Source organism: Nicotiana sylvestris, chromosome 7 (assembly GCF_000393655.2).
Source record: "Nicotiana sylvestris chromosome 7, ASM39365v2, whole genome shotgun sequence".
Lineage (NCBI taxonomy): Eukaryota > Viridiplantae > Streptophyta > Magnoliopsida > Solanales > Solanaceae > Nicotiana > Nicotiana sylvestris.
The window spans coordinates 86,901,569-86,919,891 of record NC_091063.1 but is presented as its reverse complement, the minus strand read 5'-3'; the positions used below and the strand labels follow the sequence as shown (position 1 = coordinate 86,919,891).

Here is an 18,323-nt window from a genome sequence, read left to right as displayed (position 1 = left end):
ATGTTAATTTTGTTTAAATTATGAAAAATACAAAAAATATGTTGCATTTGCATTTAGGATTTAATTAATTAGTAATTTAGTTGCTTTTAAGAAAATGGAAAAATCACAAAAATAACTTAGTTTTACACTTTTAAATTTAGTCTTGAATTTTGGTAGTTTTTCTTTTAATTTGGTTAATTGTGGTAATTATTAATTAAGTTTAATTAATACAATGTGGTAGGATTAATTTGATTTAGGAATTAATTTAGGTTTTATCTTAGTTTAATTTGAAAAGATTTTAAATAGAAAAAAAAAGAGCTGGAAAATAAAAAAGAATTAATTTGAAAAAGAAGAAGAGGAAATGAAAGGGATCAGATTTTTGGGCTTTAATTATGTCTTCCCAGCAGGCCCAATTAAAATCCTCCTATACCCATACCAAAATTGAGCCCAAACCTGCCTCTACCCGATCCGCCCCACCTTAAAACCAAACGACACTGTTTCGTCCTTTTTGATCTGGACCGTTGATCTCAGTTGATCAAACGGTCTTAATATATAAATGTTGGAACCCCTAACCCCCCCAAACCCGTCTCTCTCACACCCCTCTCTCTCAGAGAATTATACTCCCATACCCAAGCGCCGCCCTGAAAGCCCCCTCCCCTCTGGTGGCGGCATCGGTCCTAATCCATCCCAAATTAACACCACAGAACCATCAAGACCCCCTCATACTAAATCCACAATTTATTTCCCGCAAACCCTCCTTAAACTCCTCGAATCTTAAATCCAAAATCCGAGTTCTAAGAGCCAAATCCAAACCTGGGCATGCAGGATGATTGCTCTAACCCTCATGAGTTTTTAGAGCCAGTTTTGTCACGAAATAGTGTTATTCACTTGTTCTTGACAAAGAACAAATGACTAACATTATTTGGGGATGAAGTTGGAGTGTCAGGTCTCGAGTTCGAGTTTAGTCGGTGAGTTCCATTTCATTTTTGGGTCTGTTTCTGGTTCCATTCTCACTTTTTGTCCCTCTTCTTTCTTTTTCTTTTCCTATTTGAAATTTAACCAAATTTCGGCCGAGTTTGGGATCTGTCTATTTAGTTTTTGCTGGTTTTTCTTTTCTATTCTTTCTGTTTCCAAGACTGTTCTCCGGTCCTGCTTGATTTGTTTGGTTTCTTTTGATTAAATGGCATGGTTATTATTCCAATTAGTCACCTAGTTAATTTAATTAGGGCTATTTGGATAACTTGATTAATTTCTTGCTCATTTGTGTAATTAGTTGATTGGTACAGGCTTATTTCTCGGATTTTTTCAAGTATTTGCTCTTTGACTGATTTGAACCCACTCTTGGTTTCTTTAACGGGTCAACTTGACCCATTGGGTTCAGGGGTAATAATAGGGTTTTAAAGGGGTAGTCTAGGTAATTGGCTTAGGGAATCTAGGTGTAACTAACTAGGGAAGCTTCTAGGAAGCTGGGGTTGGGGTTATTCTGAATTTCTAGATTTTACTGAGGACTCCTAAGCAAAAACGAAAATTTCTGAAGGTTTGAATTGCAATTGTGAATTCATTGAAGTTGCCCTAAATGCCTTGCCTATAAAGGCTTTTTAACTTGGCATTCAAAAGGGGAAGGAAAAAAATAGAGATCAGATTGGATAAAAATCACAAACGGCCAGAAATATCAAAAATTACTATTCCGTTGAATTTTCTTCTGTAATCTTTGAGTTTTTCAACTTCTGAATCATCTGGGGGTTAAAAATGGATTGAATTTGGGTTTGTAAAAGTTTGGTTTGAAGGTTTTGGGTTACTGTTCGATTGAAACTGTTTTTTTTGGACTGCTGCATATCATTTTATGGTTTGCAATTGGCTCTGCTGGTGCTGACTCCTGCTATTGCTACTGTTAATCCCTCATTTCTTATTTCTTTTTCATTTCCAGGTATGTATATTGAACAGTCCCTTGGCCATTGAACTGTGTACTTGAGGATTTGGATCATCTGTTGCCTCACTAGCAAATATCATGTGAATACCTGGCTTGAATTCCAGATTTTGAATAGCAATTCTGTTTTGTTCTATTTTTATCTCATTCATGCAAGTTAGAATTTAGCTTTAGATATATGTAGCAGTTATCCTTTGTGAATGATCAGGTTCTGCAATTTTTGTATTTATGAAACTCATCTTTGTTTGCATAACCGCAAAGGCTAATGTCTAAGTATGGATAATTTATTACTCTGTTAGCAAGCTATAGTCTAGTCCCTTAGTGTCATATATTGGGTTACTGTTTGGGACGAGATTTCTGACTGTTAAACACATTGAGGATCTGAGTTTACCAGAAAGCAGGTGTTGGTATAGTCTTATGCTAGTTGAATAAATCACATCATTTTTAGGTTGCAATTCAAAAGAAGTTCGTAAGTCTGGTTGTTACTATGGCATGCTCTAGATTTGATGATGATAATTGTATAAGAATATGGGATAATTAGTAAGTTATTTTGAAAGATAATAGCATACTATTGGAATTGGGCCTATTCTCTTGCTTCACGTTAACTTGCTAAGTCAGAATTCCTGTAATAGCTTAATAACAATTGAACGTTTAGATGCATGTGTGGTGAAGTTAGTTTTGGAAAATATTTTCCCGTCCAGGTTGTATGTGTGCGTTAAAATAAAGAGTATCAAGGAGGACCTCTATTGGGCATATCACGGGCCCAGGTGGGGCAACCTAGCCAAGTTTTGGGTTGAGTTTTATTCTGGTGTATATCGCTTCCCTGACACCAAATCTGAGAGCACGTACCGAATGAAACTTGGATTTGTTTTGGGCTATTGTTGAACCTGCCCTCCCATTATTTGTTGTGCTAGCCCAAATTCTTTTGTTTCACAATCAGATGTGGGTTGTTCAATGCCAACATTGGTTACCAAAACTTAGTTTAACAATTTCATAAAATAAGTAGAAGTTCCACAATTTTTCTATTTAATTAATTGACTTTTAAAATTAGATTGGAGGTGTGCTATATTAGGTAACACAAATAGCTTATGGCCCTCCAAATTTAGTTTCGATTTCCCTTGAAAATTGGAATTCAGGTGTGCCATGCCAAGTAAAATCTAAAAATGCATGGCCCTCATTTAATTATTTCTTTCAAATCCTTAGAATTTGAGGCATGCCATTTAGCGAATTTTCCATGGCTCTCGCAAAGTTGCAAATGCGTAGTTGTTTTAGGCACGTTATTTTAATAATTTACCTTCCTAAACTCAGGTGCGCATTTATGTGACCCAAATCCATATCTCAACAATGTTAGATGGAATATGTCGAGAGCCGCGGGTGCATTTATGTGACGTGGTTCAAGACGTATTTTAAATGACGTTGCAATTTTTTCTTAAAATTAAATAAAAGCGGTTATAAAGTTAAAATTGAACCATAGGCTAAAACATGTATTAAAATCAGATAACAGGCCAATAATAACAGTTGAGCAACCGTGCTAGAACCACGAAACTCGAGAATGCCTAATACGTTCTCCCGGGTTAACAAAATTCATTACCCGGATTTTTGTATTCGCGGACTGTAATACAGAGTCAATCTTTTCCTCGATTCGGGATTTGAACCGGTGACTTGGGACACCATAGTTATCCCAAGTGGCAACTCTGAATTTTAATAAAAAATGACCCCGTATTGATTGTCACTTTAAGTTGAAAAAAACTCCCTTATACCCTTTCCAGGGTGTAGGAAAAAAGGAGGTGTGACACGTGCTACAAAAGGTTACCTGCTCCATCAGATAGCTCTCGTAATTTGAGCTCCGGTGCGCCTCATATCGCCAATGCAGCAACTCGACCTCCTTCTCCTCGCTAAGGAGCCTAAGGGACTCACCCTCGTCCAGAATTTTCCGAAGCCTTGCTCCTTGACGAAGCAGATCAGACCTGAGCCTATCACAGGCATGCAAAATGAAAACTCGATGAAGATAGGAGGACACACAATATAGAAAAATTGCGCCTAAACTCACCACGAAGTGAAGCCGGCGGACTTCCTCGAAGTCAGAGCACACTTCTGTTGATCCTGCCTCTTCGGCCCCAGGAGAACCAACCTCGGGCGAAGCATATTCACTCAGAGGAACCACCATCCGAGAATCAGATACCTCAGGAACAACAGGATCGGACGATGCCCTCTCCTCGAAGACACGGGCCCGTTCAGCGCCACTAAAAGCTCCATCACATTGCGGGTGCCAATCCCATTTATTGCCATCGTCCATCAGCTCGGAAGCCAACACCTCCTTCCACTCTTCGGAAGAGCACCGCCTCATCCCAAAGAACTGCCTGATACCTGCAAACGGCAAAGTCAGTATAAAAGGAAGGGGGAAATGTTACCTCAAATATACGAAGGCCAAGGCAAAGGCCGCGTGCGCGCATACCTTGGTATTTTGCTCCCCATCTGGTGCGAAATACAGCTTACCACCTACGCTCATCGCAGGTCGAACGGGTCACCAGCCTCCAGACCCAGCCGGGCAGGTCAAAAACTTTGCCCGGCATCCATAAAGTTACTGCAAAAGGGGAAAAAGCACAATTACTCAACTGATTTTCACTATAAGCAAAATATGAAAAAGCACTAGACGCTCCGCTCACATGCATAATTCCATCCCTCGGGAAATGGCAAAACCTCCTCATGGATAATGTCGGCCGTCCGGACCCGGATGAACCAACTGGCCCACTCTCGATCCCCATCTTCTTCGTCATCGACAACAAAAGGCAAGGACGAACGACACCTCAGGGTTAGCAAGCCTTGGTGATGAAAGGGCCGGTATAGCCTGACGAGGTGGCTAAGCGTGAATTCAAGTCCTGCCCTCTCCGCAAAGAACCTTATCATCAGTACCACTTGCCAAAACGACGGATGTGTCTGCCATGACTATGGTAAAATTGATAGACCAGAGCAAGGACGTGCGCCGACGCCTTTTGCGCCTGAAGAAATAAAGAACCCTATGCCAAAGCGGAAGGGCAACTATCTAAAATAGTGAGGTCTTTCGAAGAAGCCGAAGCTGCCCCACATATATGAGAAACAGCAACGACTCACCTACTCGGGGTGAGCCCTGGGAAGCCAACAACCTCGATACAGATCGATAGGGTGATACCCAATCCCAGAGGCATCCCTCGATGATAAGCCAGGGCTCAAGGAGTCGACCGTATTATCTCCAGTTTTGAGGTAGCATACGACCCCGAGGACCTCCGCCAAAGAAGAAGTCGGGCTTCAGGAAGCTTTCAACGCCATCGCTCGACTCAAGGCGGTACCCGGTCTCATGGTCTCCTTTTCTAAAAAATAAGCACACGAAGCTCTGATCACAAAGGCTCCACGAAGGCTCGAGGCAGCGCCTGAGTACAGGAAACTCCTCAATAGAAGTCTATCCTATACACCTTAAAAATCTATCTACATCAAGATCAAAAGGGACCCCCAGGTACCCAAAGCTGACCTTCATTTAGGATAACATTTCGAAAGCTCCGAAACTCAGCGTATTATCTCCCTACAACTCGGAGGGCCCGACAGCCCGAGCCCATCAGATCAATTCAGGCTTGGTCCGAGGTACGACGATAGGCTCGGAAAAGAGCAATGTCGATGTGACGATGGGCTCGGAAAGGAGCCATGTCGATCAGCAGAGGATCAGAAGGAACGCTCGCGTCTGAGTCAGATATCAGCGGTCAACAATAAAGGAAGACATTCAAAAGGCCTCGAAGGGCACGAGGGCATGCAATTATAAGGCAAGAACCGAAAGCAGAAGTCAATAAGGCATATTCATATTCATAAAAATCCATGTACAACAGCCCTCGAGGGGTCCTTACATACAATTATAAAAGCCTACAGAGGTTCTCTACGCCTAAAATGGAGGAACGGAAGGATGTACATGTGATGAAACTCGAGATCCCGATCCATCCTCAAAAATCCATCTTCGGTATCAACAGCATCGAGCACCGCCCCCTCGAGCATGCATCGTCGAGGGAGATTCCTTCGACGACCACCTCCTCTAGGTTCCCAGCTCAATCCCCCGGGGGGTTCCCACCGGAGAAGATGAAGAAGAGGAAAAGGAGGGGATGCAGAGGAGGCAGAGAAAAGAGACATGGCCCGCCGAAGCCAAAGGTTGAAGATTCGGCGGGCCCCAACCTCAACGGCCGGTAGTGCCATTCTATCCCTGGGAAAGAAGAAACCCAAGGGATGAAGTGCCACACCAGGCCTCGGTAGGAGAGTAAGCAGCGATGCATAGTCTGAACGATTGTCTACATAAGGAGAAAACTGACTCCCCGTCCGTCATCGTCTCGGATCAACAACAACGACAACGACAAGCATATCGACGACCACAGCAGCAACGGGGCAGCACGATCATGCTCGACAAAGGGAAGCCCCGACAAAAGGCCACAACACAATCTAAGGGAGCTCCGTCAAACGGTCTTGAGGCTATGAGCCCCAAGCATGATCTTCAAGGATAGAGGAAGATGGTAAGAAGATATGGGAAAATGAGCCAACGAAAGCACTGGGATAGGAAAAACAACGCCAAGGCACCCCATTTATAGGGGTAACGACACGGTCATCGAGGCTTTGGAAGATTAACCGGCGGACGCAGTTACTACATTCTTGAAAGACCGAATTGTTAGTGGTACATTCACCTTGAAGAACGGGAATCGGCAGTGCATTGAATGAAGTCGAAATACACAAGTCCATGGGACACCCCGGTCGCCACAAAAGCTCACGCCATGAGTCACATAATTGGTATGACATCGCCGTAAGAAGCTCGAGGAGTCAAGTGTCAGAATCATTTCTCATCGCTTTGTTCTGGGAAACGCGGAGACCATCTGTACGCGGCGAAATCAGAGGACTTGATTTCTCGCTATCAAGTCATTTCGGAAGAACGCCTCGAGACCCCGAGGATGGGAAGCCACGACCGAGTTCCCTACCTCGGGGCTCGTCGAGGCCCGATTTAGAGAAGATGGAAATCGAAGACAAAACAAGAAGGGGAAGCTCCCAAGGCATGCAGCTAGGTCCGGCAAAGCCGACCTATCCAGGGCCTACTCCGAAACGTCGCGTCTAGCCGTCCCATCTCCACACTTAACAATTAATGCATGTTGTACTATAACCGAGTTCCCCTCCTATATAAAGGGACTCACATTACCTTGTAAAGGACTGATGTTGATCCATTTCTCCACAAATTCAATAATATCTCTCTCTCTCTCTCTCTCTTCTTTCTAACTTGCTCATTCTCATTGGCCCGAGGCCACTTTAATATTTATCGATTTCTTACTTGTTCTTCATTTTATCACTTGGTGTTGGCCATAAAGAGCTTTATTTAATCATATCTTAACTGTTATCCCATTCCCGATCGCCCCCGATAGCTCGAGCTCGACCCAAACACCGACCCTAAGGTCCCCCATCGACCAGTCCTACATCCGGGCAACAGGCCCCTCGATTTGATTACTGCCTCGTTTTAGCTTGCATTTCATCGTTAAACTTCACATTCCTAGCATCAATTACCCTAAACAACTAGCTCGAGAATAGATCACATATTTTTAGAATCTCATTTACAAATTTAATTGTTGTTACCATATTCACGGTAAACAATATAATAAACATGAAGTCGTAAACTTTCAAACCAACAACCTTCCGAATCCACAAATTTCATAAACTTTCAATCCGCTAAACTTTCAAAACCGCAAAATTTTGAACTCGTAAACTTTACAATTTCTAAACCCGTAAACTTCCAAACACATAAATCTTTGTACTCATAATTTTGGAACTTGTAAAATTTTGAACCTTTACAACGATAAATAAAAAAATTAAAAGTGAAAAATATATTTTAAAAATATTTTTTTCGGGGAGAGGGGGCAGGGGCGGCGGGGTGGGGAAGGGGGCTGGTGGGGGGAGTTGGGGTGTGTGGTGTAGTAAAACGAAAAACAGAATTTTGAAATTGCAAATAAAAAAAATTAAGGTAAAAAAATATTTTTTTTGCGGGAGGGGGTGGGGGTGAGGGTGGGGTGGGTGGACATGTATTCTGAGACTAACGTTTCATTTATTTCAATTGCAGAGAAAGACGGGGGCCCTGGAGCGCCTTCGGGATGAAGCTGGTCGAGCCAGGCATGAGCATGATGAGCTAAAATCTCGGGCAATAGGGCGGGTGGTAACGGAAAACTGAAATTTGAAAAGAAAAAAAAATCTTTTTTGAGAGAGGGGATGGGGTGGGTTGGTGAGGGTGGGGAAAGTTGAGAAGGAGTTTTGGAAAATGTTTTCCCTTCTCTCGATAAGGAAAACATTTTCGTTCATAAGGAAAATCTTTTCCAAAACATTTAAGTCAACCAAACATGAAAAAATTGGAAACATAATGTTTTCCTTCCTACCAAACACACCCTTATTTGCGGAAGGCACCTTTACAACAACATTCTGAGAAAGAAATTTTGCACACGTTTAGCATTAGACAAAATACCAGCAAACTGACACTATTACAATAAAGAGGAGATTTTAAAAGAAGGTTTTCACCTGACACAATCACACCTTTAAACAATGTTTATAGCTTACTAACGTTTAAACTTCCTGCTTCTTCAACACTGTTGCCATACTTTAAAGTTTAAACACCTGTTTTATGGTGCTGACTCTTCATTAGTGAGCCGTCCCCAGAAGAGAGAGAAGAAAGGCCCGATATTCGCCAGAAGTCTCCGAATGAACTGCATCATTCAGAGATTTCTTATGCTTTTTGTGGTACTCTGCTTTTATACACTGCATATCAATCTCAGTTCGCGTGACTATTATCCTAATGAGAGTTGTATCGTCCGTACCCACGCCCTTCATTGCCCTGTGCAACTCCTGCATCGATTAAACAGCGCCACTGAGAGCTTACAGAATACATTTCATGTAGGAGATAAATTACTAAATTAAAGATAAAAATGATCCAACAGGTCATTATAGCAACGTGAATGCTACTAAAGAATTTTAATACATGTAATTTGTACCTTGGCAAAGTACTTTGCTGGATTCTCAGCACACTGCAAAATAGTCAAGAGGGCAAACTCAAAGGGTCCAGAAGTTTCACTTTTTACAGCCTGTAACAGTTGCTGTCCATTAGTCAACTGAAACTGAAAATCTAAAAAATGTTAGCTAAATGAAGTCAGCTTACCTTTTTCAACGAGTTAGCATACATGCTGTGATAAGCAGCACTAACAGCAGCCAAATGCGCCCTGCTTCTTTCAGAAAAAATTCGTATAAAAGCCTTCTCATCAGTTCCCAATTTCTTCTCCCCAGCTTTGTAAAGAGCTTTAGCATCATGTTCCACCGAAGCTCTGTCAACTTCTGGCCCTTCATACCGCATTGTCCTTGCATATGCTAGAAGCAACTGTAATCATTAAGAAAAAATAATAAATCTTTATCAATATGTATATGAGTATTAGAGACAATACAAGGTAAGACTCCCATTTACATGGTTGTATGCCTTTCTGTATGTCCAGTTTACATAGTAATCCCAGATTCTTCTGTTCTAGTCTCCAATCTAACACCGCTTTTGCTATGAGGACTGCATCAATTATCTTTTTCCTCGTATAAAGGCATTTTGATGTCCAAAAATCAGCTCTCTGATTACTTTCTTGATTAATTCCGCCAACATCATAGCAACAATCTTATATACACTGCCAATTATATTGATTGGCCAGTAATCTTTTAATTGTGAAAAACTCTTTCTTTTTTGGTATAGGTGCAATGAGAGTAACATTGTAACTACTCACCATATTTCTATTCAAATGAAAAGCATTCAGAGCTCTCCTCATATCTCCTAAACTACTTTTACTCATTTATTTAAAAGTTGTTCCAAGGATTTTCTTCTTTCACCTACTTGGGATAATCATTTAACAGGGAATAACGAAGGTTTAAAGGGAAAGAAAGGTTTCATGTGCGTACAAACGCAAAGGATGACTACCTGTTTGTGATCATCATATGCCTGAAACTCAATATCCTGCTCAAGATAGACACCAAACATGGAATGGTAAAGTTGTTTAAAATATTGTATTTGAGAAGGAGTCCGCGAACATATCACTTCAGTGGCAACTATGGGTTCAATAACATCACCACTCAAAGCCTTCCTAACTAGGGTAGCATCCCTTCCTGCCGGATCATACATCCATAGCAACACAGCTTTCTGAAATCATTCAAAAAGATAAAAGAAGATCATGAAACAGAAAACTTGAAATGGAAAACATTAAAAACGCGGAATCACATATTTGGCCAATTGCAGTTTCTCTTTGAATGTATAAGCTTTAGGCCTCTGAAGTCCCTATTTACTAATAGTAGTGGCAAGTTATTGAGTTATCCCAAAATCTATGTTGCTCGACTCTCCGAAAATATTGTCGGGTGCGTGTCGGATCCTCTAAAAATGTGTATTTTTGGAGGATCCGACACGGGTTACCGCTAAAAATGCGTGTCGGGTGCGTGTCGGATCCTCCATCATTTTGGAGAGTCCGCGCAACATAGCCCAAAATTTTCTGCCATCCATCAATACCTCAAGGTTACCGCTAAGCTCTTTGGCCAAGCGCTTGTTTAGCTCTTCAGAGTACATAGTTTTGTATTCCTGTTGAATAAGAGCACGTTGAGTTGCATCACGGTGGGCAAGGATGTTAATGACTGCTGCTTTATCACATCCAAGTCCTGCATTATACAGGCAAGTAATTAACTCAAAGGCCAGCTGCAGAATATAAAACAGACTATCATTTAACGAATTATGAAGTCAATTTCTGATTTTTCAAGTATTATATATATGCAATCATAAGAAATAAAATAGTATTTGCAAATAATGGTGTGGCCATCAGTATTTGCAAATCGTGAAGTACTTCAGTATTTGAAATACTGGTGAAATATTGAAAAACTTATTGGAAAGAGTACTACAAGTGTGAAATAATGTTTGACTCACAAATCTTCAATTTTTTTACAAGAGCTATTTTTAATTCAAGACAACAACTATAACACAGTCCCAAATAAGCTGGGTCGGCTATATGAATCGCTACTGACCAAATTACTCCATTTAAACTCATCTCATATTAAATACTAGTATTTTATTTTTAAATACACGATATAAGCTTAAATACATGCTAGAACTACGCATGTTGTACCAGATCGACGCTCAAGCATATATAACTATCATTGCTTCAGTAAGATAATACCCTGGTAAATATTCTGTTTTAAGCTTTCTTTACAGCTGAATCACAGCTTGAAGTAGTATGTATCACCTGTTGAAGTTTGGCAAAATGCCAAAGTCCCACATTGGTTGGGAGTTAAGTTTGGAGGGGATTTTTCCCCTATAAAAGAAGGCCTAATGTTTAGGATTGAGATACACCTCTCATTTGCCTTCTCATCTGTTTAAGGCATTTGTATCTTCTCTCTTTAGTATTATTTCACTTGTATTTTTGGAGTGAAATAAAATATTGGTTGTGTCCGAGGAGTAGGCAAAATTAGCCGAACCTCGTAAATTCTGGTGTTCCCTTTATTGTTGCTTTATTGTCTTATTTATTATTTGGTGGCTGTCATAATTTTTGGTATAGTAGTTGTGACTTATTCACACTCTATACATTTGGCTTCCGCAACAATTGGTATCAGAGCCAAGGTACTGTCTAAGTATGCTCTGTGGTTGCAGCATAGTCTGATCTTCCACATCAGAAAAGATTTATCTTGGTAACTGAGTCAAGGTTCTGTCTGAGTATGCTCTGTGGTTGCAGCTTAGTCTGATCTTCCACACCAGAAAGGAAATAATCTTGATTTGTGTCGTCAGCTATTAAATAATATTTGTGTCAAAGATGGGAGACAATAAACAAGAAGAATCTACATCAAGTGTCAACAATACGTCATCATTGGCATCTTCGCTTATGACAAGAATTGTGTCAAATGCGAAATTTGCGGTAGAAATTTTTGACGGGTCCGGACATTTTGGGATGTGGCAAGGCGAGGTTCTAGATGTCCTTTTTCAACAAGGGCTAGATCTGGCCATTGAAGAAAAGAAACCAGATGTTATTGGAGAAGAAGATTGGAGAATTATCAACCGTGTTGCTTGCGGTACCATTCGATCCTACCTTGCTAGAGAGCAGAAATATCCATACACAAAGGAAACTTCTGCAAGTAAATTATGGAAAGCACTGGAGGATAAATTTTTGAAGAAAAACAGTCAAAATAAATTGTACATGAAGAAGAGACTGTTTCACTTCACCTATGTTCCTGGTACCACGATGAATGAACATATCACCAGTTTCAATAAGTTGGTTACAGATTTGCAAAATATGGATACAACTTATGATGATGGTGACTTGGCCTTGATGTTGTTGGCGTCACTTCCTGATGAGTACGAGCACCTTGAAACTACTCTACTCCATGGAAATGACGAAATTTCTCTCAGAGAAGTTTGTTCAGCTTTGTACAGCTATGAACAAAGAAAGCGAGAAAAACAGAAGGGCGGAGAAGGAGAAGCACTGTTTGTGAGGGGTCGTCCTCAAAATCAAACGAGGACAAAGAAGGGAAGATCCAAGTCAAGATCCAGACCCAGCAAAGATGAATGTGCCTTTTGTCGAGAAAAAGGGCACTGGAAGAAAGACTGTCCGAAGTTGAAGAATAAGGCCAAACATAACAATGGAAAGGCCATTATGGATTCAAATGTAGCTGATTGTGATGATTCAGACTTCTCATTAGTTACAACAGAGTCATCAACATCATCAGACATATGGTTGATGGACTCGGCTTGTAGCTATCATATGTGTCCCAACAGGGACTGGTTCGTGGAATTTCAAGAAGGAGAATATGGAGTCATCCACACAGCGGATAACAGCCCTCTTACCTCATATGGCATTGGTTCAATACGATTAAGGAACCATGATGGAATGATCAGAACATTGATAGATGTTCGATATGTACCGGATTTGAAGAAGAATCTCATCTCTGTGGGAGCCCTAGAATCAAAAGGGTTCAAAATCATTGCAGAAAATGGAGTGATGAGAGTATGCTCCGGTGCACTAGTGGTAATGAAGGCTAATCGGAAGAATAATAATATGTACCGCTATCGTGGCAGTACAGTTATTGGGACAGCGACAGTGACATCCAGTGACGACAAAGAGGCAGAAGCAACCAAGCTATGGCACATGCGCTTGGGACATGCTGGAGGAAAATCCTTGAAAACTCTATCAGATCAAGGATTGTTAAAAGGAGTAAAGGCTTGCAACTTGGAGTTTTGTGAGCATTGTGTCAAAGGGAAACAGACAAGGGTTAAATTTGGTACAGCGATCCATAATACTAAAGGCATTTTGGATTATGTACACTCTGATGTTTGGGGTCCTTCCAAAACACCTTCATTGGGTGGGAAGCACTATTTTGTAACCTTTGTTGATGATTTTTCTCGAAGAGTGTGGGTGTATACAATGAAAAACAAAGATGAAGTGCTGGGAATTTTTCTCAAATGGAAGACGATGGTGGAGAATCAAACAGGCAGGAGGATCAAGTGTATTCGCACAGACAATGGAGGTGAATACAAAAATGATCATTTCAATAAGGTCTGTGAAAATGATGGCATCGTCCGACACTTCACTGTTAGACATACACCACAACAGAATGGAGTGGCAGAACGTATGAACCGGACCTTGCTGGAGAAGGTACGGTGTATGTTGTCCAATGCTGGCTTGGGCAAAGAATTTTGGGCTGAGGCAATTACATATGCATGCCACCTCATTAATCGTCTACCATCTGCTGCTATTGATGGCAAAACACCATTTGAAAAATGGTACGGAAAACCTGCTGTAGATTATAACTCTTTGCACGTGTTTGGCTCAACTGCATATTATCATGTGACGGAGTCAAAATTGGATCCAAGGGCAAAGAAGGCTATTTTTATGGGAATTACTTCTGGAGTCAAAGGATATCGCTTATGGTGTCCTATGACAAAGAAAGTAATATTCAGCAGAGATGTTACCTTTGATGAATTTGCTATGGTAAATAAGGTAACAGAAGATACCAAACAAAATGAAGGTGCTTCTAAGCAGGTGGAGTTTGAGGGAAAATTTATTTTTCCTACACAAGAAGCAGAGGAGGAAACAAATGAAGATTACCCTCTGGAAGGAGAGCCAGTAGAGGAGATTCCAACTCAGGAATCTCAACAACAACTTGAATCAATAGCAACCAGCAGGCCAAAAAGAACAATAACGAAACTTGTTCGTCTCATAGAGACGGTTGCTTGTGCAACCTCAATTGTAGCTGATGATGTTCCTACTACTTATAAAGACGCTGTCCAAAGTTCAGAAGAAGATAAGTGGAGGATTGCCATGAATGATGAAATACAGTCCCTTCATCAGAATCATACATGGAGATTGGCCAATCTCCCGAAGGGAAAGAAAGCAATTGGGTGCAAATGGGTATTTGCAAAGAAAGAAGGATTTCCTAACCAATTAGATGTTCGCTACAAAGCAAGATTGGTGGCCAAAGGATATGCTCAAAAGGAGGGAATTGATTACAATGAAGTGTTTTCTCCAGTTGTAAAACATTCCTCCATTAGAATTATGTTGGCTTTGGTAGCACAATTGGATTTGGAACTAGTTCAGATGGATGTAAAAACTGCGTTTTTACATGGAAACTTGGAGGAGGAAATCTACATGACTCAGCCAGAAGGATTCAAAGTTGCTGGAAAAGAAAATATGGTGTGCAAACTTGAAAAATCGTTGTACGGATTGAAACAATCTTCTAGACAATGGTACAAGCGATTTGACGAGTTTATGTTGCGGCAAGGGTACAAGAGAAGCAAATACGATCATTGTGTGTATTTGCACAAGCTTAAAGATGGTTCCTTTGTATATCTTCTCCTATATGTTGATGATATGTTGATAGCTTCCAAGAATTTGGAAGAAATTGATAAGTTGAAGATTCAACTGAAGAAGGAGTTCGAGATGAAGGATTTGGGTGAGGCAAAGAAAATTCTTGGCATGGAGATAATTAGAGATAGACGTTCAAAGAAACTCTGTTTATCTCAAAAGGAATATTTGAAGAGAGTACTTCAACGTTTTGGCATAGATGACAAGACTAAGCCAGTTAGTACTCCACTTGCTTCCCATTTTAAGCTAAGTACTACTATGTCGCCAATGGATGAAGCTGAACGAGAGTATATGTCAAAGGTACCATACGCAAATGTTGTTGGTAGCTTGATGTATGCAATGGTTTGCACAAGGCCTGACATTTCACAAGCTGTTGGAGTTATTAGCAGATATATGCACAATCCAGGGAAGGAGCATTGGCAAGCTGTGAAGTGGATTCTACGGTATATTCATAATACTGTAGATGTCGGGTTAGTTTTTGAGCAGGAAGACAATCAGTCTGTAGTTGGATATTGTGACTCAGATTTTGCGGGTGATATGGACAAACGAAGATCAACTACTGGTTATGTGTTTACTTTTGCAAAGGCACCAGTTAGTTGGAAGTCTACTTTGCAGTCAACAGTTGCTTTGTCTACAACAGAGGCAGAGTACATGGCTATTACAGATGCTGTGAAAGAGGCAATTTGGCTTCAAGGATTGCTAAAGGAGCTTGGTGTTGAACAAAAAGGTATCACAATTTTTTGTGATAGTCAAAGTGCTATTCAATTAGCGAAGAACCAAGTTTATCATGCAAGGACGAAGCACATTGATGTTCGGTATCATTTCGTACGAGAAATCATAGAAGAAGGTGGAGTCACGGTGAAGAAAATTCATACTACAGAGAATCCTGCTGATATGCTGACAAAGGTGGTGACTGCGGTCAAGTTTCAACATTGTTTGGATTTGATCAACATTGTTGAACACTGAAGATTGAAGATGAAGACACAACCAAAATTTGTTATTGAGAGAGAATTGAAAATGTGGAATTTTGCCAAGGTGGAGATTTGTTGAAGTTTGGCAAAATGCCAAAGTCCCACATTGGTTGGGAGTTAAGTTTGGAGGGGATTTTTCCCCTATAAAAGAAGGCCTAATGTTTAGGATTGAGATACACCTCTCATTTGCCTTCTCATCTGTTTAAGGCATTTGTATCTTCTCTCTTTAGTATTATTTCACTTGTATTTTTGGAGTGAAATAAAATATTGGTTGTGTCCGAGGAGTAGGCAAAATTAGCCGAACCTCGTAAATTCTGGTGTTCCCTTTATTGTTGCTTTATTGTCTTATTTATTATTTGGTGGCTGTCATAATTTTTGGTATAGTAGTTGTGACTTATTCACACTCTATACATTTGGCTTCCGCAACATCACCAAAATAACTATCTTTTTTTTGGGGGGTTGGGGGTTGAGGGGGAGGATAAAGAACTGTCGTTCTCTCTTCATAAACTTTTTTTTTCTTTAGAATGTTTAAAAGAGTACTTCCTCTGTTCCAGTATGATGAACCTTTTCGGTCAAATTAACTAGTTTTTTTTAATCTTAAAGGGATTGCGGTCTATGTTGAGCCCGCACTATCCTTGCTGTTTATCTTATCCCCGGGCATTAGATACTAGTTACCGTTATGGTATGTCATTTATCTTTTGGTTTTTATGCTTTTGTTATTTTTTCTATGGTTTATGCTGAATTAGTTACTAATGAATTGTCTTTTCTTATTTTTATTTTCGTCTTCCTGAGCCGAAGGTCTATCGGAAACAACCTCTCTGCCATATCGGGGTAGGTTAAGCTCTGCATACACATTACCCTTCCCAAACCCACTTTTGTAGGATTTTACTGGGTAGTTGTCGTTGTTGTTGTTTAAATATAGAATTTTCAATTTTTTTGAAATAAATTTACATAATCAGAAACCACATAGAGAGTATTAGGTGCAATAGTAACAATTCAAAATATTTAAAACTTATTTACAAAAAATATGGTCAAAGAAATCATTGGTTGACTCAAATATAATAGGTTCACAAGCTGGGCCTAATGATCTACCTTTTTTGTCATGCTTGAAGCTTAATTCACTGAAGTAGCAACTCATCATCCAAAAATAAAAAAAATAAAAAAAGGAAACCAACAAATTAAGCAAATGAATTACAGTAGAGAAGACAAACATAACTTGTGAAAATAAAGTAGAGGAATTTATGGTACCTTTGAAAGCTTTATAAAGTTGCATGGCATCATCACGAGGTGAAGTTAGAACTGAAGGAACAGTTAGGGTTGCCATTTCTCTCTTTGTGCTTTCTTCTTTACGTTCTCTGTTTGATCTTATGCAGGTTTTGGCCAATACAGTTTGAAGTCGTCTATGAAAGGGTTTACTTCATTAGCTAAATAAGAAAAATCAAACCGTGTGGGGAAGTACACTACATTGTCAATTGATCAACAGGTCAACTACTACAACCACCTCTCCTTTTCGTCTTTATCTCCCCCTGTTATCTATATTTATATCTATACTTATATTATAAGTGGGTATAACCAGGTAGCTTGCCATACCACTTGGCACTTAGTGTCTCAAGAACACGTTTGAGTTTGCTGCAATTAGGAGTGACAAAGGGGCGAATCGGGTCGGATATGATTCAGGTCGAAAACGGGTAATAAAAAAATGAATTAATTATCTGACCCGACTCACATTTAATACGAATAAAAAACGGGTTAACCGATGGATAATATGGGTACCTGTATTATCCATGACTTTTTGCATATGATCACTTTTGGGAGAATTCTTAGTCTCCCTAACTTGAGAAACCTCCAATTTGAGGCTTTACAAAAGTAAAAGTTAGACTCATTGGTTATCTATTGAGGTTATCCATTGATTACTCATTAGTAAACCATTTTTTAAATGAATAATATGATTCTTATCCATATTTGATCCGTTTTTAAAAAGTTCATTATCCAATTCATTTTTTAGTGAATAATATGGGTGATTAACTATTTTCTTCTAGAACTATTTTGTCGCCATTAGCTGCAACAGTAGGCCCATTGAATTTATAATTTACAGGTCAAGCAAGGTTAAAGGCTATTATATCAATGGCCCCGCGTAAATTTGTCATTCCACATAGTCCTCTGTACTTAAAATGATTATGTGAACCCCACTTAAATAACTATCATCTCACACCAACTGTCCCTTAAACGGCTACCCTAATTAAACATTCCACTAACTATGTAATTTTAAAGTGGATTACATATTCTTTTCTCTTGATTTAATGTTTAGAAGCAAGTAAATTTTGCCTTAATATTTTATTTTAAAAATAAGAATAAACTGAATAATTAACTATTATAACCAAGCAGAATACAAAATTCTTTACAAAATCTTTTCCGTAATAGTCTATTTTTAAAAAAATAAGAACAAACTAATTAAGTATTCTAACCAAGCAGAATACAAAATTATTTACAAAAGGCTAATCTATAAATATTGATTCAAACCAAAACATTGAGTTACATTTATTAATTGTTAATTAA

The 18,323-nt window shown here is 39.7% G+C and overlaps 1 protein-coding gene across 1 annotated transcript; it reads right to left on the bottom strand.

Annotated features, from left to right (window-relative positions):
• Window positions 1-8,292: 8,292 nt before the first annotated feature.
• On the bottom strand, window positions 8,293-17,271 carry LOC104228987 (annexin D5-like). Its single transcript, XM_009781550.2, has 6 exons — window positions 17,016-17,271; window positions 10,464-10,609; window positions 9,885-10,103; window positions 9,093-9,308; window positions 8,929-9,018; window positions 8,293-8,782 (listed from the first exon to the last, which is right to left on the bottom strand). Exons 1-6 carry the CDS (start codon window positions 17,089-17,091, stop codon window positions 8,579-8,581), a joined length of 951 nt encoding a protein of 316 aa, XP_009779852.1. The 5' UTR covers window positions 17,092-17,271; the 3' UTR covers window positions 8,293-8,578.
• Between the last annotated feature and the right edge of the window lie 1,052 nt (window positions 17,272-18,323).

What these genes read in the sequence shown, in the direction of transcription:
- LOC104228987 (XM_009781550.2), bottom strand. Translation starts at nt 17,091, where the DNA reads ATGGCAACCCTAACTGTTCCTTCAGTTCTAACTTCACCTCGTGATGAT. An exon ending in CATATGATGATCACAAACAG is followed by an intron (nt 9,309 to 9,884) that starts GTAGTCATCCTT and finishes TAATGATTACAG; the next exon opens with TTGCTTCTAGCATATGCAAG. An exon ending in CAGCAAAGTACTTTGCCAAG is followed by an intron (nt 8,783 to 8,928) that starts GTACAAATTACA and finishes TAATCGATGCAG; the next exon opens with GAGTTGCACAGGGCAATGAA.